Genomic DNA, 26,694 nt, shown 5'->3' with positions numbered 1-26,694 from the left:
ACAGAGAGAGACAAAGCATGAACGGGGCAGGGGCAGAGAGAGAGGGAGACACAGAATCGGAAACAGGCTCCAGGCTCCGAGCCATCAGCCCAGAGCCTGACGCGGGGCTCGAACTTACGGACCGCGAGATCGTGACCTGGCTGAAGTCGGACACTTAACCGACTGCGCCACCCAGGCGCCCCTGGTCAGTTACTTTTTAACAAAGTTGCAAAAGCAATTCAATCTTTTCAGCAAATGGTCCTAGAAAATTGGACATCCATGTGCAAAAAGAAAAAAATACTACTTGACCTATACTTCACACATTATGCAAAAATTAACTCACTATAAATCATAGTAAAATGAAAACTAAAAAAGTCTTGGAAGACATTATGGAGAAAATCTGTGTGTGTGAATAAGGCAAAGAGTTCTTATAGGACACCAAAGTATGTTCCATGCAAGGCAAAATTAATAAATTAGACGTCATCAAAATTAAAAACATTTGCTCTGTGAAAGCCAATGTGAAGAAAATAACAAGACAAGTTACGGACTGGGAGAAACTATTTCCAAATCACATATTTCACAAAGGACTTGCACCAGAATACATAAAGGAATCTCAAATAAGAAATCACACAATGTAAGGGAAAAAATGGGCAAAAGATATGAACAGACACTTCACCAAAGTAGATATACTGACAGCAAACATGTTAAAAGATGCTTATCATTAGTCATTAGGCAAATGCAAATTAAAACTGCAATGAGATACCGCTACACCCTTATTGGAATGACTAACACAAAACAACAACACAATTCAACCCGGCAATACCAAATACTGATGAGCTTGTGAAGCAACTTGAACTCATATATATTGTTGAAGGAAAGCCAAATAACATAGCCATTCTGGAAAACAGTTTGGCAGTTTCTGAAAAAGCAACACATACATTTTCCAATCTAGGTATTTATTCTAGAGAAATTTGCTTACAAATCCTATAATCAAATGTTTAGCAATAATTTTCATAACTACCAAAAACTGGAAATAAAAAATGACTTTCAACAAATGAGTGAATAAGCAGATTGGGGTACATCCATAAAATGAAATACTATTAAAAAGTAAAATGAAAAAAATTGATACATGTAACAACATGGATGAATCTTAAAGGTATTATGCTAAGTGAAAGAAGTCAGTCTCAAAAGATAATGAAGCATAGTATTCTATTGTGGGAAAAGCATGACTGTAGGTTTGGAGAGCAGATCATTGGTTTCCAGAGGTTTGAGGTGGGAATGTAGATTTCACTACAAAGAATAATATGAGGATATATTTGGGGGATGGAACTGTTTTATCCTGATTGCGTTGGTGGTTATACAAATCTATGCCTGTGTTAAAACTCATAGAACTATACACAAGGGGGGGAAAGTGAATATTGTATAACTTAATAAGTAAAAGAAATAAATAACAGAAAGATTCTTATTATGGGAACACATATCAACACACTAATATAAACTGAAAAATAGGGGCGCCTGGGTGGCGCAGTCGGTTAAGCGTCCGACTTCAGCCAGGTCACGATCTCGCGGTCCGTGAGTTCGAGCCCCGCGTCAGGCTCTGGGCTGATGGCTCGGAGCCTGGAGCCTGTTTCCGATTCTGTGTCTCCCTCTCTCTCTGCCCCTCCCCTGTTCATGCTCTGTCTCTCTCTGTCCCAAAAATAAATAAAAAAAAAAAAAAAAAAAAAAAAACGTTGAAGAAAAAAAATAAACTGAAAAATAAAGTCAGCCTCTTTCTGTCAAAAAGTAACTCTAATTTGGCCAATTGACTTAACATTGGAAAGTGACTTTACCAGTAAGGTAAATTCTCTATAAACTGAAGGAATCAAATCAATGGCTCCAAAGTTTTAAAACATATATTTAAAGCACACAATAATATGATAAGTTATTGATTGATTGATTGATTTAAATTCAATTTAGTTAACATACAGTGTAGTATTGGTTTCAGGGGTACAACCCATTGATTCATTACTTACACATAACACCCAGTGCTCATCCCAACAAGTGCCCTCCTTAATGCCCATCACCATTTAGCCCATCCCCCACCCACCTCCCATCATATCAAAAATATTGTGTCATTGGGATGCCTAGGTGGCTTAGTGGGTTAAGCGTCTGACTTCAGCTCAGGTCATGATCTCGTAGTTTCTGAGTTGAAGCCCCACATGGGGCTTTGCACTGACAGTGTGAAGCCTGCCTGGGATTCTCTCTTTCCCACCCCCTCTCTCTGCCCCTCCCCTCCCCCCAAATAAATAAACTTAACAAAATAATAATTCATTGAAATTAACAATACATCTGTTTTCCAAATTCTTTCTGAGTATACAGGATTAAATAAAGTGCCTCTAAGTGAAAAAGCCATACGTTGACCTTTGATAAAACCTGGTAAAGGTCTAAGAAATTAAGATCATGAAGACTCTACTGATGGAATAACAAATTCAGATGCAAGTACAGTTCTTTCCAACTCTGTGCTTTCAAAAATGAAGGAGAATCTAATAAAGTTGTCATCTAATCATTAGAAATAATTTTTAATGATAGGTTATTATAATGTGGATTTTGACATTAAACTGGGAAGTTGTTCAAATAACTGAATGCCATTACTCTAATAAAATTCTTTCTATTCCCTGTACTTAATTATGTGAATAAGTTCTAAAGCACAATCATCTAGAAGAAAAAATACAGGAACGGAATATATCACAAACTCTGTTACACTGTACACAAACCAGTTTTAAAAGAAAGCCAACCATTCCTCTAACACATCAAGAGAGGAATCTCCAGGGGCACCTGTGTGGCTCAGTCAGTTGAGCATCAGACTCTTGATTTTGGTCATGGTCATGGGATCCGGTCATGGGTCTCACAGTCATGGGATCAAGTCCCATGTCAGACTCCACACTAAGTGTGGAGACTGCTGAGACTCTCTCTCCCTCTCTCTCTGCCTTGACCCCACTCGTGCTTTCTCTCTCTCAAAATACATAAATAAATAAACATTTTTTTAAAAAGAGATGAACCTCCAGCAAATGTCACATTTAGTAATTACAAAAGCTTGTAATAGATTTAAATCATAATTTTTATGATAAATTAATCAAAAAAGAAGTTGTTGACACTCGGAATCTCATGACTGAGGGAAAATGTTTTGAAGTAATACAGGGTTTAGTTCTAGAGATGTATGGTAGTGTGATAGAAAATAATTCACAGCATTCAAAGAGATTACACTAGAATGAAATTCTGTAGAAGGAAAATAGAAATAAGAGTTCAGGGAGAAAGAGAATCAATGTAATGTCCATTGACTGTGAAAAGAAGAGCTTGTAATTTTTGAATGGTTGGTGAAACCCCCCTCACTAAGGTATTTAAATTCCTTTGGACACATTTAAAAAAGTAATATAATGGTTTCATTGTAAAATGTCAATTATTGTGATATCTTTTAAATTACACTCTTTGCCAACTACATTCATGATTTAAAATTTTTAGACAGTAACTTCAAATTGTGCAAGGGGTGTATCGTTTTTCAAAATCCTTTCAGGGTTCCACAGGCAAAAATATTTAGAAGACCACAGCTTTAAAACACTGTCTTACACTGCCTCCTCAATTAAAATTTAGCTCATGGGGTGCCTGGTTGGCTCAGTCGGTTTAAATGTCCAACTTCGGCTCAGGTCAGATATCAGGGTTTGTGGGTTCGAGCCCCATGTCGGGCTCTGTGCTGACAGCTCAGAGCCTGGAGTCTGCTTGGGATTCTGTGTCTCCCTCTCTCTCTGCCCCTCCCCCATTCACACTCTGTCTCTGTCTCTCCCTCAAAAATAAATAAACATTAAACAAAAAAGAATTTAGCTCATTTTGTTTCAATGGGTGCAGGGCTTCAGACACAAAATAAACATACAGATTGAACAGATGAAAAGGGAGACTGCGATTACTTCCCAACTGCTGAGCTCAATGGAATTGAGGTTATAAAGATGGCAGTGCTATTTGGCATAATGAAATTGCAATTTCAAAAGAGATTCACAGATTTTGATGTGCCGATCCCGAACCACACATTAGTTTCAGCGGGCGGCCTAGAGTTCAGACACTTGGATGGCTGAGTTACTAGGCAATTACTACATCATTCTAGTTCAATTTCAAGGAGAACTGATTGAGCTTAAGAAACTATATCCACCCAAAAGACATAAACAGGTATCCCTTCTTGGGAACTTTTGAAGACAAATACAAAACTTAAAACTAAGCTAATATTTCAATCATGTGAAGGGAAAAAAAAAAATCCCAGCAATTTCTTTCAGCTACCTGGTTCTGTTATGATTAAATTGACCACCCTTGGGGGATATAAAGCTGAATTTAGAATTAAAAGAAAGGATGTTTTGAATGGTTCAGGGTGTGACAGAGGGGCATTCTTGTTGCAGTGCTCAAAGTGATTACTGACCAGAAACGCTTAGAGGTATGTACTTATATATGTTGAAAACATCAGACCTTTCCTTTGTAGCTAAACATTTCTGTATTTGATCATAATCTGTAAGTCCACAGATGGCGATTTCTGATTGTGAGGCACGATACTGAACAAAATGTGGATGCCCTTGGTCTTGAGCCACTGAACAAAATAATACAGGGCTCAGTCTGTGCTCTTGGGCTTCTGAGTCATCAACCTCTAAGCCGTGAGACCAACTTGTAGAGAGAGGAAGAAGAACGAAATGCAAGTGAGGGCAGGCACCTCCTTATTTCTGTTTGAGGAACCACTGTGCTGCCTCAAGCAAAGCAGTGTTTGACAGAGAATAGAAACCTAATCTCAAATGATCTATAAACAAAAATTACTGAGCCCAAAGAGAACAGGTAGTATTTAGGCTCAGTGAGAAATCTATTTTGTTTGGCACTGCTTCTTCTGGCTGGGTATGTGGCATAGAGAAATCAAAACAAGACTGTGGTTCTCACAGAAAAACAGTGGGAACCCACCAGATGAGCATTTCTTACAGTTCAATAGATAGAAAGAAGTTGTTAGGGACTTTAAATAATTAAAAAAACAAAAACAAAAACAAAAACCTTCAAGGTTCAATTCATAGCAGAATGAAATTCAAGTTGATCATGAATTTTATTAAGAATTCTTGGGGCGCCTGGGTGGCTCAGTCGGTTGAGCGTCCGACTTCAGCTCAGGTCACGATCTCGCAGTCCGCGAGTTCGAGCCCCGCGTCAGGCTCTGGGCTGATGGCTCAGAGCCTGGAGCCTGCTTCCGATTCTGTGTCTCCCTCTCTCTCTGCCCCTCCCCCGTTCATGCTGTGTCTCTCTCTGTCTCAAAAATAAACGTTAAAAAAAAAAAAAAAAGAATTCTTCCATGTCCTTGAGTCTCTCACTACCCCAATAACAAGGATAATAATAGCTGTTACTGGTATAGCTTCTCTTTCGTACCTTGTCTTTGGCTACTCACCCTAACGGTCTTACAGACAAGTGTTTAAAAGAACGGAGAGGAGATATCTGGGGGAACAGCATGGCAGGCAGATAGAACAGAATAGCCAGAACCTAAGAAGCAAAAAGGGAAGTATTAAGGGAGGCGTCGGGGGGGTAAGACAGGCAGATAATGTAGGGCCGGATGTATGTTGCTCTGAGAAGCACTGGTTGTATTGAATTCTGTGTGACTGGTGCTCCCCTGGAGTTGTGCAATGCAATACTGATGGGTGGCCCTGAAGGTTGTAAGGATGGTGGCTCTTAAATTGAATGAGATGGGAAACCTTTAGAAACCTTGGAGAGTAGAGAGGTGAACATTTAAGTAGCAAAAAAGAACATTTCGTTTCTGTGTGGAAAATAGCAAACAGGAGCAAAGGAAGGAAGCAAAGAACTAATAAGGAGTTGGAAGGATAGTCCAGGGACAAGTTGAAGTGGCTTGGGTCAAGTGGTGGTTATGGAGGTGGTGAGCACTGGTTGGATTATGTATATATTTTGACAACAGAGCCAATGGAATTTGCTGATAGATCAGCTATGGTATGAGAGAGAGAGAATAGGGTCAAGGACGACCTAAAATTTTTGGCTGGAGCAACTGGAATAGAAAAATTGTTATTTATTAAGATGGGGGAAGTTGGGAGAGGAGCAGGTGTGGGGGCAACATCAGATCAGTTATGTACGTGTTATGTTTAACATGCCTTTCAGACACTCAAGTGGAAATAAATAGAAGGCAGTGTGTGTGTGTGTGTGTGTGTGTGTGTGTGTAAGAGAGAGAGAGAGAGAGAGAGAGAATGAGAGAGAGTCCTAAATATGCATGCAGTCCCAAAGTTCAGAGAAGATTCAGGCTTGAGACTCACATTGGTAGTTTGTGCATGAAGCCACAGCCTGAATCAGATCACTAAAACAGGAAAGATCCAAAGACTAAGCTGTAGGGCACTCCAATGTTTAGAGGTGATAGAAATGAGGAGACACATCAGAGGAGGCTGAAAATGAGTGGCTTCTCCCTGGAATCCAAGGGAAGAGAGATTATCAGGGAGGAGGGAGCAATTAAATGTGGCAAATGCTGCAGGAGGTCAAGTCAGAAGAGAAGTGAGAACTTTCCATGGGATTTAGCAACATGGATGAAAATCCCTGGAGACCTGGAGAAAAGTAGCTTTGTTTGAGAAATGGAAGTGAGGACATTGGAATATGAGTATGAAGCTTGGGGAAGTAGAATAAAATTTGGGGTGAAATATAGATTTAAGAGTCATCAGTACTTACATGGCCACAAGCAAGAGATTTCCTACAGGAAACATACAGAATGTTAAGGAAAGAAGGTTGAGAGTAGAATCTGTTAAATGCCAAAACGTAAGGAGTCTGTAGAAGAAAAGGAAAGAGTTCAGAGAGTGGCCTGTGTGGTGGGAAACAGATCAAACAGAGCACTGGTCTAGAAATCAAAGGCAAAGAGAGTGCTACAAATGGAGAAGTCAATGGGACAAAAGCCTTCCCAGGCTTTTTGCAGGGCACAGGCAAATTGTATACATCCTCCCCCACTATCCCTTGTCTCTGCCATTACCAGACATAATACTTATAGTAGATACTATCAGTTTCCAAAGCTAAAACAAGTAAGTGCACATTCCAGCCACCTCACTCCTCTAGTGGGATAATTCTGAGCCATATGTTGTACACTATTGCCCAGATTTTCCCAAGAGATTAAGCTCTCCAGTTGCCCACTATGGTAGCTGGTTTAATAATTTACTTTTGTTGGCCATCTTCCCTTCCCTAAATCACATCTACCCTCCCTCACTGTCCCATGCCTCTCTCAAATACACCATTTATGCTCCAACTCTTGTCTCAGGCTCTGCTTCTGTGCTTAGATTCTATTTCCCCACTGGTCTATAAGCTTTTTTAAAAGTGTGCAGGTAATCTTTCCTTTTCCAGTTCCTGGTAAACTGCCTGGCATACAGAATATACTTCTAAATATCTGTTTAATTGAAGCATTCATATTTGCATAGTGTGTTATGGTTGGCAGAATTCTTTCAGATACATTCTCTCTTTTTGCCCATAAAACAGTTATACCACCCAGGTGTATAATAATAAGTATTCCTATTAAAAAGGGAGGAGGGGCACCTGGGTGGCTCAGTCAGTTGAGCATCCAACTCCTGGTTTCAGCTCAGGTCATGGTCTCACCATTTGTGAGTTCAAGCCCCATGTCGGGCTCTGTGCTGATGGTGCACAGCCTGCTTGGGATTCTCTCTCTCTCTCTCTCTCTCTCTCTCTGCTCTTTCTATGCTCTTTCTCTCTCTCTCAAAATAAGTAAATAAACTTAAAAATCAATGGTGAGAAAAGAGGGGATAAAAGAATTTAAGAAACTTTCTCAAGCCCACACCATTCGTAAGTAGAATAGTCAGGGCTTGAACATCATTCTTCAGACCTAAGTTTGGTGCCTTTAAAAGAAACATCTAGTGCTTGCTTCAGCAGCACATATACTAAAATTGGAACGATACAGAGAAGATTAGCATGGCCCCTGTACAAGAATGACATGCAAATTCGTGAAGCGTTCCATATTTTTTGAAGATAAAAAGCTTCTGCACAGCAAAGGAAACAACCAACAAAACGAAAAGGCAACCAATGGAATGGGAAAAGATATTTGCAAATGACATATCGGACAAAGGGCTAGTATCCAAAATCTATAAAGAGCTCACCAAACTCCACACCCGAAAAACAACCCAGTGAAGAAATGGGCAGAAAACATGAATAGACACTTCTCTAAAGAAGACATCCGGATGGCCAAGAGGCACATGAAAAGATGCTCAACGTCGCTCCTCATCAGGGAAATACAAATCAAAACCACACTCAGATACCACCTCATGCCAGTCACAGTGGCCAAAATGAACAAATCAGGAGACTATAGATGCTGGAAAGGATGTGGAGAAACGGGAACCCTCTTGCACTGTTGGTGGGAATGCAAATTGGTGCAGCCACTCTGGAAAACAGTGTGGAGGTTCCTCAAAAAATTAAAAATAGACCTACCCTATGACCAAGCAATAGCACTGCTAGGAATTTATCCAAGGGATACAGGAGTACTGATGCATAGGGGCATTTGTACCCCAATGTTTATAGCAGCACTCTCAACAATAGCCAAATTATGGAAAGAGCCTACATGTCCATCAACTGATGAATGGATAAAGAAATTGTGGTTTATATACACAATGGAGTACTACGTGGCAATGAGAAAGAATGCAGTATGGCCCTTTGTAGCAACGTGAATGGAACTGGGGAGTGTGATGCTAAGTGAAATAAGCCATACAGAGAAAGACAGATACCATATGTTTTCACTCTTATGTGGATCCTGAGAAACTTAACAGAAACCCATGGGGGAGGGGAAGGAAAAAAAAAAAAGAAAGAGGTTAGAGTGGGAGAGAGCCAAAGCATAAGAGACTCTTAAAAACTGAGAACAAACTGAGGGTTGAAGGGGGGTGGGAAGGAGGGGAGGGTGGGTGATGAGTATTGAGGAGGGCACCTTTTGGGATGAGCACTGGGTGTTGTATGGAAACCAATGTGACAATAAACTTCATATATTTAAATAAATAAATAAATAAATAAACATTAAAAAAATCCTATTATTTACAAAATAAATAAATAAATAAATAAATAAATGAAACATCTACATATGAAGGAAAGAAAATGTTTCCTTAGTTTAAATTTGAATAATTTAAAACTGTAAATGTAGGAAAATTTGAAGTTCTAAGAAAACCCCATTTTATTTGACTATTCATTGTAATGAAAAGTTCCTGGCTAGCTCTTAGTAACTTCATGATGCTATCTATAATCAAACTTTTGCCAGTGTCTCTGGCAAAACACTGACACTAATTACCTCAGAGAAATAATATTGCATTATTTATCCCAGATGAATCCACAAGTCAACAGGAGAAATTCAGAGTGTAAGTTTTACCAAGATCCCAAAACTACCCTTTTGCTGCTACTGGGCTGAAATGGTTGCTCTCAGGGACCAGAGCTAAAAAACGCAAATAAGATATGAGGAAAAGGAAAAGCGCAAGGAAAAAAATAAATAGCTGAAGTTCTTTCATGGCCGGGAGATTTCTCTAGACCTACAGAAATACCATTTAAAAAAGCCTTTTCATATGTGATCACAGAGAAGGTAGAGTAAAGGATTAGTCAGAAAGCTCAGAATGATTGATGGGCCTTGACCTTTAGCCCCTGAGTTCTCACAACTCAACTACGGAAACACACACAAGTGTTTATTTTGAAACCTCTGAAGAACACTTCCCACAGTGTTGTCATTTAGCACATGACTTACTTTACAGGATGTAGCATCGCTAAAAGACAGAAAGGACGAGACAACCGTGTATCCTTCTATATGACAACAAAATATCTTCAGAGTGTTGACTGAAGGATGCTAAAATAAGAATGAAATTCACAGAGCTGTGCCTTGGGAAAAGCAGCTGTTACAAGTCATGGGTTTAGGTTCAATTCAGTCTGAAAAGACACTCAGAAAGCTCCTGTGAGTAGGGGGCTGTAACAGAGGGTAGTGCTCAAGGATTAATAATTGAATCTTGGGATCGTCCCACGATGGTGGACTACTGGGCAGATAATAGGGCCGGGGGGGGGGGGGGCTAGATTTAAAATAACCTTGAAATGATTTCCCTGACCCTTTGTTTCCTAATTAATTAAATGAAGATGATAATACCTCAGAGATCTACTCTGGAAGCAAGTGAGCTAACAGCTATGAAGGCATTCTGGAAAGGAGAACGGGGTCCATAACGTAAGGCGGGGAAATTACTATTTTCTTGGGGCAAATTATTCACAAGTGGGAAAGAGAAGACTAAAATGGTAATTAACTTTTAATGACCCTTCATTTCATGGGTTGAATAGGAGCCTGATGCCCAACACAAATTCACAGGACTGAATGCCCACAGAATAGCTTTTCTCTTCATCTTTGCAGGTGGGATCCTTCTCTTTTTCGGATACTCAGAATTCCTTTATGCAGTTGGCTCCCCTCTACTCCACTGACATTTAACCTGTGTCCCTTTGTAGTTTCTGTGTGACAGCATGTATAAATGTAGTCACTCATACTCTTCTTACATTGGTCCTCACATAAGGGCGGACCAGATTAGGCTTAATACTCCTTAAAAGTAGGAAGCATGGAAATTATTATCATTGATATTATTAAATACTTTGCAAAACATAAAACATTAAACCAAGGCTTCTCAAAAGCAGCCCTTTTGGTATTTGGGGCCACATAGTTCTTTTGTTGTGATGAGCTGTTTGTGCATCGTAGGAGGTTACACAGCATACCTGGTCGCTACTCACTAGATGCTGGTACCAACTCCTTTCTGTATGTAGAGCTGTAACAACCAAAATGTCTACAGAAATTGCCAAATGTTCCTCAGTGGGGCTACAAAGTGACTCTTGGTTGAGAACTCCTGCACTAAATGGGTATAAACTAATATTATGATTATTGTGATTACTTTTATTTTTTCAGATTCCCTGGATGATGCTCAAAACAGAGCAGGTACTCAACTGGTATTTGTCAAATAAATGAAAAAATGAGAAAAGGACTTCATTAGTTGTATTTACAAGTGGCCTTATAGCATAAACCCTTATATGATTAAGACTATATTATATAACAAAGACTTTTCTAGTTGGCATTCATATTCTTAGTACGTGAACACATATTTAGTAACCATGTGTGTGTATGCTAGAAATTATGTTCTTAGGCACACACAAAGATCATAGCTAGCAGTAGCTCTCTCCCTAGGACATGTATCATGAACATATCTAGAATTGCTACATCCTATTTATCCATTAAGCACGAGACAGAACAATTATTTTAAATTCTAGGAAAATATTGCATCAAACACTTTTTTATTTTCAGAGAACTAATTCTACGCAGAGAAAATATTACAAGAAGAATTCCAAAAAGACTATGACAAGCAGAGGATCTCAGATCCTCGTAGGAAATTTCTGTCTCTTTAAACATATGTTTTTGGATATAAATGCTTCATCAAACTTCCAAGGTACTTTTTGAGATTAGAAAACTTATATTTTCTGATATCTGGAGAACCTATCTATATTCAGTGGCATTTCAGTCTGAGCTATTAAATAATATTGATAATCTTACTTTGATGTTCAAGAAACGTTTTAACCATTAGCATTAAGGAATACTGATGATGTTTTGATTCTTAAATTTTCTCTATGGATTCTTAAATCCTGTACCAATGGGCTATATTTTCCAAATGACTTCTAATAAAGACAACTAATAAAGTGTTCTTATCAAAACAGGGGCAAATGTAGCTAAACAAGATAAGATGTGAGGGACTTCTCTTTCAGATACACTCACTTATCATTCTTATGGTTTATTGCTATATACCGTCTTTTGGATGGAAACCCAGCTTAACATCAGACCTCTACTAAACATTGTGTTAAAAAAAATAAAATAAAACAAACTTCTACTCCTGGCTTCAGTGTAGTAACTTCCAGCAGGTCTATGCCCTCATCAAGTAAAGCTAGAAAAGCCAGATAAAACAGAAGAAACATCTGTGTCAAGGCATCTTATAGCTCTCGAGACTGTTAGGACGTGAGTGGCCAAGATCCTGGAGAGAAAATAACTGTAGAACAAAGAGTGTACATTCTGTGGATATATTTTCCCCTTATGGAACTTTCCAGTTATTGGCATGGTGCTATAAACTGAGAATCTGGACATAGAACCTCTGCAAAGAGGCAGAGAAACCGGTAGAGATCTTGGCATTCCCACAGGTATAGAGAGACAAAAGTTAGAGTTTGGATACTGCCAAAGGGATGAGGTATTAAGGGGCCATGTATGTGGTGAGAAAGGAGACAGAGACAAGTAGGCCTATCACTTGGAAGGATTTTCCCCTTTCATTTTCCACAAAGAGCAAGAGGCTAAAGACCTCTGCAACATAAAATGGAAATTCCAGCAATCTTATTGTTCTGAGAAGGGAAAAATAGAATTTGGGATTGCCCAAGGAGGAACAGAACACAGTAAAAACCCAGTTTCTCATTTGGGACCACAGGCGAAGTGCACCCTCAGACTTAGGACAAACCAGAGGTAGGTAGATGGAGCCTTATTAAAACAGCAAAGTCAGTCAGTCTCTGTTGGATCCAGGTGATCTGTTCCACTATGTGTCTAGCCCTCAAGAAAGGTCTTGTTGCCCCAACTGTCAGCCAACAGTCTTTATCTCCTTCAGATTTTGCTCCAACCGCAGAGAGCTGCCTCACCCAAAGGTACACCCTACCCAGAAAGGACCACATCAATGACTGAGATGGGGATGTAAAGAACCAGCTATTTGGGCCTAATATGGAACACCTTTCTCAGATCATATATACTCCAGAGCTTCGCATGGATTTAGCAAGAAACTTTGATGGGCCTGGATCAAATTTCAATTTCTTCTTCTGCTCAATCCTGTTTACTCTCCCTCCTTTACACAAGTGCTGATGCCTAATGAATATCCTGTACAACAAACTCCATCTCAATGACTGCTTCTGAAAAACTCAACTTGTTTGTGACAGTCTCAGGAGTGATCCAAGAGAGCATGTTGTAACATAGGGTTATTGATCTGGATTACTCACTGCTGTGAAAGTGTTGTCATTCCTGGTAGTTAGGGCAGACATTCCCCGACACAATCAGGCAGCCCAATTGTTAAAACCCTCATCAGAGGCGAATTGGAATAATGTACCTATGCAAAGGAATGCACTGAATGGGGTTTGAGAAGTGAAAAAAAAAGTAACTATAAGGACAGTGAACTGGATGTCTTACTGCTAAGCATCAATGACCTAGAAAACAATAACTCAAAGCTACAGATAATTGTAACTCATGTGTGAAAGCCAAAAAGCCTCTGCAGTAGCTTAGAAAGAGGCTCTTACAACACCGTAGCTGGAGAGTCTAGAAAACTGAGGACCAAGCCCAAGAATTAATAGTCAGAATGTTCAAGCTCTACTGAAGGATAAGCAGCTAATGAAAGCAGATCTTTTTGGCAATGTAAAGCCTGAATTAGGGAGTTAAGAAAGAAAGAAAGAAAGAAAGAAAGAAAGAAAGAAAGAAAATGAATGCTGACACTTGGAATAAGAACAGCTGGGAATATCCCTCTGATGTCTTACCTCTAGCTGACATTGAGGCTCTACATAAGCAGGAATTGAAGGCTAAGGCAGAGTTGTAAATTGCCAGCGTGTTTAAGTCCTACCACAATATACACACAGAACCCATTGGAAAAGGGTGGGAGACTTATTGGTTCAAGGCATTTAAAAAAATATCTCTCCAATCAACAACTCACCACTGAGCTGCTATCTGGGTAAAACTTTCAATGGCCAGACATGACAAAGAATACAAATGTTACAATACAAAGTTAGTTTAGGGAAATCACTAAACAAGTAACTAGTAACAACACCAACTAGTAACAACAACAAATCCTGGGGAGAGGGAAATTTTGATTTGAAGATTTGTACATTATATTATTTAAAATATCCAATTTTCAACAACAGCAACAAAATATGACAAAGAGACAGGAAAGTGTGACTGATATGTAAGGAAAAAAAACAGTCAATAGAAACTGTCACCGAGGAGGCTCAGATATTGGACTTACTAGACAAATAATTTATATCAGCTATGTTAAATATATTCAAAGAATTAGAGAAACCCATTTCAAAAGAACTAAAGTATAATAACAATGTTTCAACAAATAGAGCATTAACAAAGAGATATAAATTAGTTTTTTCTTAAAAAACATGAACCAAATAGAAATTCAGTAGTTGAAAAGTACAACAATGAAATGAAAATTTCACCAGAGATGCTTAACAAGCAGAGTTGTGGGATTGAGCCCCATGCTGGGCTTTGCACAGGACATGAAACCTGCTTAAGATTCTTTCTCTCTACCCTTCTCTCCAGCTCACTCTCTCTCTCTCTCTCTAAAAAAAAAAAAAGAAAAAAGAAAAAAGAAAAAAAAAGAAAACAAATAGCACAACAGAAGATGTAGATCCTCTCTTATCAGTAATTACATTAAATGTAAATGAATTGAACACTATAGTCAAAAGGCAAGGATTTGCCTAGTGCATAAAAAACACTATGCAACTATATGTTCAACTCATATTCAGAGACACAAATAGGTTGAAAGTTAAAAAATTAAAAATTTGAGGGGAGACTAGATGGCTCAGTCAGTTAAGCCTCTGACTCTTGATTTGCTCAGGTCATGATCTCACGGTTCATAAGTTTGAGTCCTGCATTGTGCTCTGCACTGATAGTGCAGAGCCTGCCAGCCTGCCTGGGATTCTCTCTCTCTCTCTCTCTCTCTCTGACCCCCTCCCACTCAGGCTCAGTCTTTCTCTCAAAAATTAATAAATAAAAATATTAAAAAAAAGAAAAATTTGAGATGCATACATGCTTACATATATTTTGCTGTTGTTAGATGTAATGTTCTACAGATGGCTAGTAAATCAAGTTGGCTTATATTGTTTTTCAATTCTTCTTCCTTATAGATCTTCCACCTAGTTTTTCTATCCACTATTGAAAGGGGAGTATTAACTATTATCTATTTTTCCCTTTAATTCTATAAGTTTTTGCTTCATATATTTCTGAGGTGAGGTATATTTCATTAGGTTATGGCTTCTTGATGCATTGATTCTTGTATCATTTTTAAATGTCCTTCTTTGCTTCCAGTAATAATCTTACTGCAAAGCTATAATAATCAATACAGTGGATACTCACATAAGAATAGACATATCAATAAATGGAATAGAATTGAGATTTCATACATAAACCCATACATCTGTGGCCAATTGATTTTTGACAAGGATACCAAGTCCATTCAATGGCGAAAGAATTGTCTCTTCAATAGTTGGTCCTGAGATAACTGGATGAGGTTAGACCCCTACCTCATACCATATATGAACATTGATTCAAAATGAATTGATGACCTACATATGAGAGCTAAAATCTTAAAACTCTTAGAAGGAAACAGGAGTAAATATTAGCAACCTTGGGTTAGACTACAACTTTCTAGACATGACATTAAAAGCAGAAGTGACAAAAGATAGATAAGTTGAACTTCCTTCAAAGTTAAAAAAAAAAAAAAAAACTTATGTGCTTCAAAGGACACAACCAAGAAAAGTCACTTGAGGGGTGCCTGGGTGGCTCAGTTAAGCATCCAACTCCTGACTTTGACTCAGGTCATGATCTCATGGTTGTGAAATCCAGCCCTGCATCAGGCTCCATGTTGACAGCGTGGAGCCTGCTTAGGATTCTCTCTCTCCCTCTCTCTCTGCCCCTCTCATGCTTGTGCTCTCTCTAGCTCTTTCTCAAAATAAATAAATAATCATTAAAAAAAAAAGAAAAGTCTTGAAAATCACTTGGAGAAAAAAAAAAAGAAACAGGAAAATCATTTGAAAAGACACTCCACAGAACATACGAAAATATTTGCAAATAACGTATCTTATAATGGGCTTGTATCCAGAGTGGATGAAGAATTCTTACAATTCAACAATTTATTTTATTTTTGTATTATTTTTTTAATGTTTATTCATTTAAAAAAATTTTTTTTTAATGTTTATTTATCTTTGAGACAGAGAGAGACAGAGCGTGAACGGGGGAAGGTCAGAGAGAGGGAGACACAGAATCTGAAACAGGCTCCAGGCTCTGAGCTGTCAGCACAGAGCCCGACGCGGGGCTCGAACCCACGGACCGCGAGATCATGACCTGAGCTGAAGTCGGCCACTTAACCCACTGAGCCACCCAGGCGCCCCTAATGTTTATTCATTTTTGAGAGACAGAGAGAGAGAGACATAGCATGAGTGGGGAAGGGGCAGAGAGAGAAGCAGACACAGAATCCAAAGCAGGCTCCAGGCTCCGAGCTGTCAGCACAGAGCCTGACACGGGGCTCGAACTCACAAACCGGGAGATCATGACCTGAGCCGAAGTCGGGTGCTCAACTGACTGAGCCACCCAGGCACCCCTAATTCAACAATTTAAAGACAAATTACCTAATTTTAAAATGGACCTCTTATTTGAAAATATATTTCTAAAAAGACATATAAATGGCTAACAAGCTTATGAAATGTTGAATTAACTCCATAATTAGTCATTAGCAACATGTAAAACAAAACCACAATGAGATATCACTTCCTACCCACCAGGACGGTTACAATCAAAAAGGATAAAAAGTGTTGGTGAGGATGTGGAGAAACTGGAACCCTTCTACACTGCTGGTGAGACTGGCATTTCCTCAAAATGTTAAACGGTTATTACTAGTCACAGCAATTCTACTCCAAGATACATACCCAAGGGAATTGAAAACATATATTCACATAAAACTTGCACATGAAAGTCCACTGTAGCATCATCATTCATAATAAAAAGTAGAAACAACCTAAATGTTCCTCAATTGATGTATGGATTTAAAAAAAAATAGTATAATCGGGTGCCTGGGTGGCTCAGACGGTAAAGCACCGGACTTCGGTTCAGGTCATGATCTCACAGATTGTGGGTTCAAGCCCCGCGTCAGGCTCTGTGCTGACAGCTCAGAGCCTGGAACCTGCTTCGGTTTCTGTGTCTCCCTCTCTCTGCCCCTCCCCCACTTGCCCTCTGTCTCTCTCTCTCTCAAAAATAAATAAAAGCTAAAAAAAAAAATGTTTAAATAGTATGTTCATACAAAGTAATAGTAATTGACAATAAAAATGCATGAAGTACTGATACATACTGCAACATGGATAAACCTTGAAAACTGCTAAATGAAGGCAGCAAATCACCAGAGGTCCCATATCGTCTGATTCCATTTATGCAAAATGGCCAAAATAGGCAAATCCATAGAATCAGAAAGTAGATTAATGGTTTCCAGGGAGTAGCAGAGGAGAAAATGGCACTACTGATAATGCGTATGGGGTTTCTTTTTGGGGTGATAAAAATATTTTGGAATTAGATGGCTGTGATGGTTGCACAACTCTCCAAGTATACAAAAGAACAGTTAATTATACATGTTAGAGAGTGAATGTTATGGCATATGCATTATATATCACTAAATATTATGTTTTTAACATAATATAGAGAAAATTGTATCATCTCACAAGTGTAGAAAATGCATTTGATAAAATTCAAAAACTACTCATAATTTTTTTTTTTAAGTTTATTTATTTTTGACAGAGACAGAGTGCGAGCATGAGCTGGGGAGGGGCAGAGAGAGAGGGAGACACAGAATCCGAAGCAGGCTCCAGGCTCTAAGCTGTCAGCACAGAGCCCGACGCGGGGCTTGAACCCACGAACTGTGAGATCATGACCTGGGCCGAAGTTGGACGCTTAACCGACTGAGCTACCCAGGTGCCCCAACTATTCATGATTTAAAAAAAAAAAAAAAAAAAAAAAAACCTTAGCAAACCAGAAACAGAAAGGACTTCCTTAATCTGACACAGATATCCATAAAGTCTTTCTGCGAACATTATAATTAAAGATGAAATATTGAAACCTTTCTCTGACAGAGGAAAAACAGAAAACATAATGATTAGAAAGGAGAAAATAAACTGCCATTTGTAGATGACATAATGTGTACTTAGAAAATCCAAATGAGAGTTATAAAAATCAATATGTGATTTATTTGTACACAAACAGAAAAAAATTTTTTTTGAGTTTCTATTTACAATGACATCAAAAATATCAAATACCCATGAATAAATCTAAGGGAAGATGTGTAATATCTTTCTGGTTGAAATTACCAAACATTTTTGAGAAAATTTAAGGAGTAAGTCATTAAAATACTTAATTAAAGATTACCATAGTATATCATTTTGATGGTTTGGAGGCCTCAATGTTGTAAAGCAATTCTCCCCAGTTTGACTTATGGATTTAATACAATCCCAATTCAAAACAAAACAAAACAAAAGGCATTTGTGGCAACTGCAAGGTGATTTGAAAATTTACATAAAATGGAAGGGCCAAGAATAGGCAAACCGTCTTTAAGAAGAAAAAGGCTGAAAGACTTACACTATTAAATTTAAAGACTTATTATAAAATTACAGTAGTCCAGACAGAGTGGTATTGGCTTAATTCTATGTCAAATGGAGGGTCTAGATATATATGTACATATAATCAATCACTTGACTGATAACAAAGGTGACATTATAGTGCAGAGGGGAAAAACAGTACTCCAAATAAATAAAGGGCAGTGGGGTCAATTAAATATATGTGCAGGAAAAAAAAAAAAGTTAATCCATAGCTCACACCATATACAAAAATTAGTTCCAGAATATTTTAGGTATAAACATTAACACTGAAACAATAAAGCTCCAAGAAGAAAACATGGGGGGTGGGGTGGGGGAAACCTTCTAAGTTTTGATGTAGGCAAAGATGTCTTATATAAGATATCAAAAATGAATCACAAAAGAAAGGGTTGATAATATGAACCCATTAAAATTACAACCTTCTATTCCACAATAGACACTGATAAGAAAAGCAAGCCAACCAAGTGGGAGATAGTCACAATACATATTCCCAAGAGTTGACATATCCAGAATGCATAACGAAATGCAAATCAAGAACCAAAAGGGAGACTTCCCAATCAAAGATTGGACAAAATACTTGGACAGACACTTCACAAAAAGGAATATTCACATAACTAAAAGTTTCAGAAAAATCAATCTAACTCATCAGGAAAATGCAACTTAAAACCACAAAAGATCACAGCACCATGAGAATTGCTAAAATGAAAAAGACAGCAACAAGTCCTGGGGAGGATTTGGGGCAACTGCAACTTTCAAACATAGCTGGTAGGAGGATGAATTGGTATAACCACTTTAAAAAACTCTGCTGAATAAACCTATGAGCATGTTCAAAGGCATGTACAAGAATAGTCATGGCATCACTATTCATAATAGCTAGAAACAACTCAAACATTTATCAACAACTGAATAGAAAAATATATTGGGATATAACCATATATTAGAATACTAGACAACAATGAGAATGAAGGAACCACAAAGGTGAAAACATAACGAATCTCTCAAACATAATGTTGAGCAAATGAAGCTAGATACAAAAGGAGTCCATCCTGCTCAATTCCAATGACATGAATCTCAAAAGTAGGCAAGCCTATCTAAGATGGCAGAAGTCACCTTAGATTGCTTCTCTTAGAAGAGAGGTTTCTTTTGGGTTTCTTTCAGACGACTGAAAGGGGGCTTGAGAGATTTTCTGGGATGCTGGACCTGTTGTGATTTGCTTCTTCCACTTACCTAATATTTTCAAGGTTAATCCGTGTTGTAGCATGTATCAGTACTTCGTGCATTTTTACTGTCAATTACTATTCCACTGTATGAATATACTATTTTTTTTTAAATCCATACATTAGTTGAAAAACATTTGGGTTGTTTCCACTTTTGGGTTACTATAAACAATGCCACTTATGAACATTTATGTATAAGTTTGGTGTGATCTAATTCTTAATCTGGGTGCTGCTTATAAGGATCTGATCACTTTTATAAAATGTATTGAAGTATATAATATTTGTATACGTGCTTGTATGAATAGCATTTTTCAATAAAAATTTTTTTAATGAAATGAAACACAGACACCTACATTGCTTTCCTTTTTCCTGTTGTGGTGAGAAGCAAATCCTGCTGACGTTGCTGCTTTCGTTTTGGACTCTAAACTGGGAGCATGTGAGGAAATCCGGCCAGGAGGCATTCACAATCCCTAGGACTGATTCACAGCCCTCTTTTGCAGCCTCACAGAAGGACCTACAGGGCAGGAGTCCATGACTAGAAGGAAAGAAAAGATGAAAATTAATGTTTTTATAGACTACTTCCTGAAATAACAATGAAATTAAAGAAAAGCTGGCCGCCAGTGCTGAGATATCATCTTAATCTATATTTAGTGTAGTCAACAATTTAAATTTCCACATTAAGTCCTAAAACAAGGATTTCAGCCACCCTATTATCATGATTCTAGGGACAAGAAGCTAGTTCCATAACATATCAGCTCACTATCTCTTGTAGAAGTATTTATCCCAAATTATTTTTTTCCCTCAATTTCGTGTGCTGAAGTAAAACTGTCAAAAAAAAAAAAAAAAAAAAAAAAAGGAGCTCTAGTTAATGTCAAATGGAGTAAATTAACATAGAAATGAAGGCCCCAAATTGGAAAAGCAGAAGTAGGTCACAAAATAAGTTAATCTCATTTCTTCATCTTCCCTTTGAGAAATTAAAAGTCTCTTTGAGAGGCAGACAGAAAGCTGTGCCTTAACCTCCACAGCCTCCCCAGAAAAAAAGCAGAGACAAGTGGAAACGCAGTTATTTACCTACAGTAAGAAACTATTTATCTTCAGTTTTTAAAGTTATTTATCTTCTCAGATTTCTCTTTTATCTTTGGCAAAACAGAAAAATGCAAACAACTGTCTGCTGTTGGTAAGGGTAATGATGCTCTGGGAGCCTGTCTCTACTCAACTGCCAGGCAATCGAACACTTCTGGATCAGAATGCTACAACATGAAGGCCAGGGACTTGTTCCCTTCCAGACACAGGTGGCATTTCCTACTTTGCAGCAATAAAATGTATCTATCTCTCGGGGCACCTGGGTGGCTCAGTCGGTTAAACAGCCGACTTTGGCTCAGGTCATGATCTCGCGGTCTGTGGGTTTGAGCCCCGCGTCGGGCTCTGTGCTGACAGCTCAGAGCCTGGAGCCTTTTCAGATTCTGTGTCTCCCTCTCTCTGACCCTCCCCTCTTCATGCTCTGTCTCTCTCTGTCTCAAAAATAAATAAACATTAAAAAAAAATTTTTTTTTTAAATGTATCTATCTCTCACCCTGGCTGGTGATCAGGCTAAGCCATTCAAGTGGTTTTAAGGAAACTGGGGGAAAAAAATATACATGTCAGTCAAGGCAAAGCACACACTGTGACAACCTTAAACAATATCTGGTTCAAACCCTTATTGGAGATAGGCCTAAGAAGATTCTGGGACACGCTCAAGAGCACAGTCTTCTTAATGGCAGAAGCAGGAAGAGAATCCAGGTGTTTGGAATTTCAGTTCATGCTCCATCTACTCTTCCATATTGTCTATTCTCACATAAGGATGGAATAATTCAGCTTTAAAAATCCTTTGATGAAACAAGAACATTAAAATTCCCCATTGATACTTCTATGGATTGCAGAAACATAATGGGATGTACCAGCCACTGATAGAGTGATAGAGTCTGATAGAATCTATAAAAGAATCTCGGGAGGGGTGCCTGGGTGGCTCAGTCAGTTAGGCGTCCGACTTCAACTCAGGTCATGATCTCACGGTCTGTGAGTTCGAGCCCCGCGTCAGGCTCTGGGCTGTTGGCTCAGAGCCTGGAGCCTGCTTCCGATTCTGTGTCTCCCTCTCTCTCTGCCCCTCCCCCGTTCATGCTCTGTCTCTCTCTGTCTCAAAAATAAATAAACGTTAAAAAAAATTTTTTTTTAAAAACTGAGTATCTTTTAGAATACTGATCTCCATATAATTGCCTACCTACATTAAAATGTAACTAAATTTATTAATGAAGATGCAGAAAGAGAGGTTTTGCATTTGAAAGATTAGGTTTGGGACATAAAATTATGAATCAGTTCAGGCAAGTTTCTTGGTATAAAGAAGACACTTGACTGCCATCGTGAAATACATTAGATGTTTACAGGACTTGAGAAAGCATCACTTAAATAGCATTTTAAAATAATATTCCAGAGAAGTTAGAGACTGTATTTTCTCAAATAAAACCGAAGGACATGGTTGAGGAAATCTGGAAAACACAGAATTTTTACGCAATTCCTTTGCGACACTTTGCTAGGTTCTGTTCTAAGTGCTTCATGTGCATTAACTCATTCATTTCTCATTATGACCCCAAATATACAAATAAAAAAGTTGAAGCACAGGAAAAATAAGAAGAGACTTGCCCAAGATCACTGAGGTAGTGAGTGTCAGAGCCAAGATTCAGACCCAGGTAGATTGATCCCAGGACACGCTCAGTTAAACTCTATTTATGTGAGTCTATACTTCAAGAACGCATGTTCCAAAAGCACCACTCAAGGTTAGTTCAAAACTTGATACAGGCTCCAGACCACCACAATAAAGTGAAGTCACAACAAAGCAAATCAAATGCATTTTTTGGTTTCCCATTGCATTTATAAAAGTTATGTTAACACTACACTATAGTCTATTCAGTGTGCAATAGCATCATGTCTAAAAAAGTGGTGTACATACCTTAATTTAAAAAATACTTTATTGCTAAAAAATGCTACTCATCATCTGAGCTTTCAGCGAGTTATAATCTTTCTGCTGGGGTGCAGGGTCTTGCTGCTGACTCATCAGGACCCTGGGGTGCAGGGTTCTGCTGCTGGGGTGCAGGTGGTGGTTGCTGAAGGTCGGGGTGGCTGTAGCAATTTCTTTTTTTTTTTTTTTCAACTTTTTATTTTTTATTTTTTATTTTTGGGACAGAGAGAGACAGAGCATGAACGGGGGAGGGGCAGAGAGAGAGGGAGACACAGAATCGGAAACAGGCTCCAGGCTCCGAGCCATCAGCCCAGAGCCTGACGCGGGGCTCGAACTCACGGACCGCGAGATCGTGACCTGGCTGAAGTCGGACGCTTAACCGACTGTGCCACCCAGGCGCCCCTGTAGCAATTTCTTAATATAAGACAACAATGAAGTTTGCCTCATCCACGGATTCTTCCTTTCATGAACAATTTCTCTGTAGCACATGATGCTGTGTGATAGCATCTTACCCACAGTAGAACTTTCAAAATTGGAATCAATCTTCTCAAACCTTGCTGCTGCTTTATAAACTAAGCTTATGTAGTATTCTAAATTCTTGTTGTCATTTCAATAATTTTCGCAGCATCTTCCCAGGAGTAGATTCCAACTCCAGATACCACTTTCTTTGCTCATCCATAAGAAGCAGCCCGTCGTCTGTTCATGTTTTGTCCTGAGATTGCAGCAATTCGGTCACATCGTCAGGCCCCACTTGTCGTTCTAGTTCTCTTACTATTTCCACCACATTTGCAGTGACTTCCTCCACTGAAGTCCTGAACCCCTCCCAGTTATCCATGAGGCTCGGAATCAACTTCTTCCAAGCTCCTCTTAATGTTAATATTTTGGCCACTTCCCATGAATCACAAATGTCTTTAATGCATTTGAATGGTTAATCCGATCCAGAAGGTTTTGATTTACTCTTCCCGGATCCATCAAAGGAATCACTATCTATGGCAGCTATAGCCTTACAAAACACATATCTTAAATAGTAAAGACTTGAAAATTAAAATTATTCCTTGACCCATGGGCTACAGAATGGATGCTGTGTTAACAGGCATGAAAACAACATTAACCTCATTGTTCACCTCCATCAGAGCTCTTGGGTGACCAGGTGCATTGTCAATGAGCAGCAATATTTTGAAAGATTTTTTTTTTCTGAGCAGTAAATCATGGTTGTAAACAGATGTGCTATTATCCAGGCTTTGCGTTCCATTTATAGAGCACAAGTAGAGTAGATTTGGCATAATTCATAAGGGCTCTAGAGATTTTGGAAGAGTGTAGAAACACTGGCTTCCATTTCAAGTCAACCACTGCCTTAGCCCCTAATAGAGTCAGCCCGTCCTTTAAAGTTTTGAAGCCAGGCCTTGACTTCTCCTCTCTAACTATGAAAGTCCTAGGTGGCATTTTCTTCCAATAGAAGGCTGTTTCATTTATGCTGAAAATCTGTTGTTTAGTGCAGCCACCTTCATTAAGTACCTAACCTAGATCTCTGGGTAACTTGCTGCAGTTTCTACGTCAGCACTTGCTGCCTCCCTTGCACCTTTATGTTCTAGAGATGGCTTCTTTTCTTAAACCTCATGAACCAACTTCTGCTAGCCTCGCCCTTTTCTTTTGCAGCTTTTCCACTTCCGTCAGCCTTCACAGAATTGAAGAGAGTTAGGGCCTTGCTCTGGATGAGGCTTTGGCTCAAGGGAATGTTGTGGCTGGTTTGATCTTCTATCCAGACCACTCAAACTTTCTCCCTATCAGCAACAAGGCTGTTTAGCTTTCTTATCATTCATGTGTTCACAGGAGTAGCACTTTTAATTTCCTTAGCAATTTTCCTTTGCATTCACAATTTGGGTGTTTCGCACAAGAGGCCTAGCTTTCGGCCTCTCTTAGCTTCTGCTACACCTTCCTCACTGAGCTTAATCATTTCTAGCTTTTGATTTCACGTGAGACACGTGGCTCTTCCTTTCACTTGAACACTTACAGGTCATTGTAGGGTTATTCATGGGCCTGATTTTAATATTGTTGCATCTCATGGAAGAGGGAGAACTGAGGAGAGGGAGAGAGACGGGAATGGCCAGCTTGTGGAGCAGTCAGAACCCACACAACACTTACTAAGTTCGTTCTCTTATATGGGTGTGACTCATGACCCTCAAAAACAAATACAATAGTACATCAAAGATCACTGATCACAGATCATCATGACAAATATAGTAACAATAAAAAAATGTTAAATACTTCAAGAATCACCAAATGTGACATAGAGACATGAAGTGAGCAAATGCTGTTGGAAAAAATGGCGCTGATAGACTTGCTCAACACAGAGTTGCCACAAATCTCCAATTTGCAAAACATGAAACATCTGTGAAGCACAATAATGGAAAGTGCAATTAAACAAGGTATGCTTGTATACACTTTCTGAGTGGACCAGCCATATACATGGGGTTGGGCTCTCTCTTCACTCCACAAACTCCTAGTTAACCTGCAATGAATCGGTATTTGCCCAAGGGGCTAAGGCACACAAAGGAAGGGTAAAGTGATTCCTCTTTCTTTTCCAGGTGTGAGACAGCCCACAGTCATGGTACAAGCAAGCCAGGCTTGTCTTCAGCATTCTTTGTTTGCCTTCTAGTTCCTGACCTTCCCAGTTTCTGATATGATCCTGGCCACCCTCCCTCCAGTGTCCCACTTAGATAACTGGCCCCCCCCCAGACCATTACTCACTCTTAAACATTTCCTTCCCTTCCTACAATCAAAACTACATTCCTCAAATGATCAGATCCCAATTAGGCTGCCAAAGAAGAAAAGAGATGAAAATAGCACAGAGTAATTCATAATAACCGAGGGACACTTAACCTTCCCAAGGTTTTTGCATCATTAGAAGATGGTTGGAGCAAAGGAATCGCTAGTTGATGGAATGCCAGGTGCCATTTACCAGGGAAACATTCATCCAATAGAGTGGGGTGGGGGAGATCCATGCAAAGCTGTCGAACACGCAGGGCCCAATTCTCTCGAGAGGTTCACGGACTTTTCCTCACTTCTGAGCCCACGTATTTTTGGATGACTCAACATCTATTCTCAGAATCTTGTAGAAGAGCATTAAAATTTCACGCAAGAACCTAGCAGATTGTTTTCATGTTCTAAAGCTGAGTCTTACCTCAGATAAGACTGTTACGGACTCTGATCAAGATCATTTTCTGTAGGAAAGCATATGTCTACCACTCTAAAACTTCCACACAGCCACTCCTCACTGTCTGATCCTGGGCCAACAATTCACTCACACGAAGACTCACACTTTCCTCATTCGAAAAGTGAGGGGTTTGGAAGGGCTGGTTTCTCATGGTCCTTTTCCTACTAACATTCTATAAATCAAAATTCATTCTTTAACACAATACTTCTCAGAGGAGCAGTGCTAAGCCTACCAGCTTTGCTAAATTTCGAAAGGTAACAGAGATTTTTTTTTTCCTTAAGATTTGTTCTGGGAATATATAGAGACATTAAAATACCATTAGGCCTTCCATTCTAAAAATAGGACTTAAGAAAAATGTCTAGAGTGTTTCCAAATAGCTCTCTTAAGAGGGGTAACCGACAGAGACCTGTTAGAGCAGGACATGTGAAATGGTGATGGGTATTTATAACAAGCAGCCCTTTAAACAGGGAGCAAAATGAGGAGCCATTTGTTCTTGCTTTGCACGAAATCCAACTGCCTATGAGGGCTTGAAGTATTTGGCTTTTCATCACATGGAACAGTGTGGTGAGACAGGCCACACTATTTTGGATTAGGAGTGTCTATACCCAAGCAGTAAGCAGACTGACATCTGAAAACAGCTCACCGCACAGGCGAAGAGTCAGATTTGGCTATCGGAATACTATTTTAGCACGGGCGATTATTTTAAATTGATGTGGGAAGCACATTTGGTGTTGTGCCCAAGTCCCTAACACATTTCAACTAAAGTTCAAGCAGAAAACCTGTTGCATCACCTCTGTAACTATTTGTTGAAACAAAGACATATAAAGAAATACATAAATAATTCCACTATA

At 39.0% G+C, this 26,694-nt stretch overlaps 1 protein-coding gene and 1 non-coding gene across 11 annotated transcripts in view; one reads left to right on the top strand and one right to left on the bottom strand.

The window, feature by feature from the left end:
• CORIN (corin, serine peptidase) overlaps positions 1-26,694 on the bottom strand; it is a 261,992-nt gene that overhangs the window by 142,860 nt on the left and 92,438 nt on the right. For all 10 annotated transcript variants that reach the window (XM_058722685.1, XM_058722683.1, XM_058722680.1 and 7 more), the window contains exon 5: positions 19,991-20,172. In XM_058722685.1, the coding sequence (XP_058578668.1) occupies positions 19,991-20,172 (182 nt within the window). The remainder of the gene's footprint in view (positions 1-19,990; positions 20,173-26,694) is intronic.
• LOC131508149 (U6 spliceosomal RNA) lies at positions 7,866-7,972 on the top strand. The gene has a single exon (XR_009259860.1). It is a non-coding gene; the product is annotated as a U6 spliceosomal RNA (small nuclear RNA).

Source organism: Neofelis nebulosa, chromosome 3, assembly GCF_028018385.1.
Source record: "Neofelis nebulosa isolate mNeoNeb1 chromosome 3, mNeoNeb1.pri, whole genome shotgun sequence".
NCBI lineage: Eukaryota > Metazoa > Chordata > Mammalia > Carnivora > Felidae > Neofelis > Neofelis nebulosa.
This window is presented reverse-complemented; position numbering and strand designations above follow the sequence as displayed.